General features: G+C 39.2%; 1 protein-coding gene across 1 annotated transcript in view; it reads right to left on the reverse strand.

The window, feature by feature from the left end:
- Positions 1-256: 256 nt before the first annotated feature.
- Positions 257-2,835, reverse strand: part of LOC101849332 (nucleolar protein 56) — a 17,939-nt gene continuing 15,360 nt past the window's right edge. Inside the window, exon 10 of the mRNA XM_005089409.3 lies at positions 257-983. Coding sequence (XP_005089466.1) covers positions 495-983 — 489 coding nt within the window. The 3' untranslated portion in view covers positions 257-494. The remainder of the gene's footprint in view (positions 984-2,835) is intronic.

A 2,835-nucleotide genomic window follows, 5' to 3' on the forward strand; every position in this document is an offset into this window, starting at 1 on the left:
AACACTAAAATTATTCAAAAGGCGAGACTTTCAAGTTTAATCTATATCTCTACCATCAATTTATAGGACAAAGCTGTAAAGCTACATAGGTGGACAACCCTGAAAACTCCCAAAGAACACAAGTTAAAAAAATGCCCCATCATGGATTCAAACCAGGATCATTCCAACCAAAATTAAAAAAGATACTGAACTAATGCCATGCCACCGTGGCCTGAAACACCACCAGTATGTCAAAATATAACATTCCAAATCCTAATGAAGTGTAACATTTTTTTTTTTAATTCAGCACAAATCAGACAAGATCACGCTGGAGCTTCTTTCCTGTCTTCTACGGATAAAAAAAGGTGCCCCAATCCGACACTGAAACACCAATTGGCTTTCACTTACAAATATTTATTTCACCAATTTATACTCACAGGCCTTAACTTGCCTGTCAATGACTCAGTACGTCATGCTTTACTTATCCTTTCATAAAACACTATATCAATTTCACTTTACTCATTACTCTTATCCTTCTTCTTCTTCTTCTTGCTTTTCTTCACCGAACTATCAGGATCTTCAGCCGTTGTGTCCATCGTGGTGTCTTGGGCTGAGCTCAGCTCCATACTTTCCTCCGCATCTTCCTTTGACTTTTTCTTCTTCTTCTTGCTCTTCTTGGTCGAATCCCCATTTGCAAGCTCTTCCTCCTCTTGTGTCGTATTCACACTCTCATCCACGTCCTTTTCCTTCTTCTTCTTCTTCTTGCTCTTCTTGTCTGGTGTTGCCTCCACCTGCGCCTCCTCGGAGACCTCGAACACAGCAGATGTGTTCTCATCCACATCCTTGTCCTTCTTCTTCTTCTTTTTCTTCTTGGCCGGTTCTTCCCCATTGGTCTCCGCCTCTTCCTCGTTCACTGATCCATTCTGTTCCTCAAGTTTGCGTTTCTTCTGCTTTTTCTCCAACTTCTTCTGAACTTTCAGGGCCTTTTCTTTAGCATCAACAGCCTAAAAGAAGAAAAATTAATAAAAATCAATTTCTACACTCTTCAATTTGATGGATGGCAGCTGTCATTAATAGTCCAGTAATTCAGACTCCACATTTACATTTAAAAGCATAGAATAGCACCAATATTGCGAGCTTTCCAAAACCCAATCAAGGGCACCCAAAGACGTAACACAAGACAACATAACAACAAATAAAACCACATGTAGTAGGACTGGTCTTGGGGTCGAAAATGTGATAAGGCTCTCAAACTTTTAATTGCCAAATCTAGGACAGTCCTTGTTTATAGTCAGTTTAGCAGAGTTTTTAATGGCGCTCGCAACTGCACAAGGAGCGCCAAGGGGTGGATGTCAACAGAGAAGTCCATACAGGGAATCAGGTTTACTCTGCTCACCTCTTTAGCTTCAACAGCACAAAGTCTGCTTCGACTATCAAAGCACCCCGGAAATAGCAGGTAACAAGAGAGTGACAAACACACAAAAGAAATAGAGGAAAATGACGATAGTAAGGACTAGGGGAAAAAAAAGCAGCAGTTTCCTGTTGCAGTTCAGGCACAGTTATGAGCATGACATTGATGAATCAGCCCATTTACAATTCTACTGAGCATAAGAACATGTTAATGTCCCCCCTTTGGAAATGGCCTAAAGACACTTCAGTCAGTAGCACCGCCGCGGGGGGTGGGACAGTCCTTGGAAATTTTAGAAAATTGGCAAGCCTGATATAATGTATTTATTAAAGAACGTTCTGTAACTCTGAGCAAAATACCATTTCTTCCCTTCAAATGAACAACATTCAATATGAACCAACACTACAAGACACCAAGCAGGAAAAAAAAATTTTCTAGGGGAAATAATATCATGTTGAATTAAAATAGAGGCATAAGTAAGAGCAGTGAATAAACTTTGAAGGACGGGATACAACAGAGAAAACAGGGCATGCTGCTGCAATCTTGGATGCCATTAACATGTGAAAATAAGGCATCTTTGCACATTTTACTTGAACAGAGAAAACCAAACAAGAAAAAGTGAACAGTAATCGGTTGCCAATTCTAAATGAATTGTGCTAAAAAGTTCTCGTCATGAAAATAAGTCCATAAGCAAATCAAAGCAGCTAATAATGTAGCCCAAAACTTACGTCAGTAACTGCCTGTCTCATGACATCTATGTTCTTGGCGGGATTTTCACCAGTCTCATAAAACTTCAGCCGATCCTCCACCTGCTGCTTCAGATGTTCTCCAATGACAGAAGTGGGAATTTCTGAGAAAACAATGGTGGAGACAATAAGGTAGGGAAAGCACAGGCTGCAGAACCTCATACATGTAAAATTCATCCCACATTCAATGCAAACATGTTCATAAAATAAAATACCGTAGCCTATTAACATGTTTGGTTATGTCTCTGACCTTTATGCTTGGCTATAATTTTGATCACTGAAGAAAGCAAGAACACCGTTAAAAGTACACCTCTTACTTTTTATTTCTGCACTATTTTTCCACAATTTGGCATTCATATGACGACCCAGGGTGACGAGCACCAATTTTTTTTTTTTACCATTGTCATAAGCACAATAACGCACGAGACAGATATATGTCACTTCCATAGTTACCATTTTCATTCATGTAAATAAGCTATGAATGAAAACGGCATATGCATTTACCAAAACACTCAATGCAGTACACTGGCCTTTACAAGGTAGGCGAGTAGAGGAATGTCATTTTTTTTTGTAACCCCGGGGTTGTATTTTTCACATTTTAGAATACTTCCAGTACGAAGATCTCTTTGAAACTTTCAGTATTTCTCAAAAAATCATTTTGACAGACTGCTATGCAAAGCTTACAGATAGCAATAACGAATA

Source organism: Aplysia californica, unplaced genomic scaffold (genome assembly GCF_000002075.1).
Source record: "Aplysia californica isolate F4 #8 unplaced genomic scaffold, AplCal3.0 scaffold00006, whole genome shotgun sequence".
NCBI lineage: Eukaryota > Metazoa > Mollusca > Gastropoda > Aplysiida > Aplysiidae > Aplysia > Aplysia californica.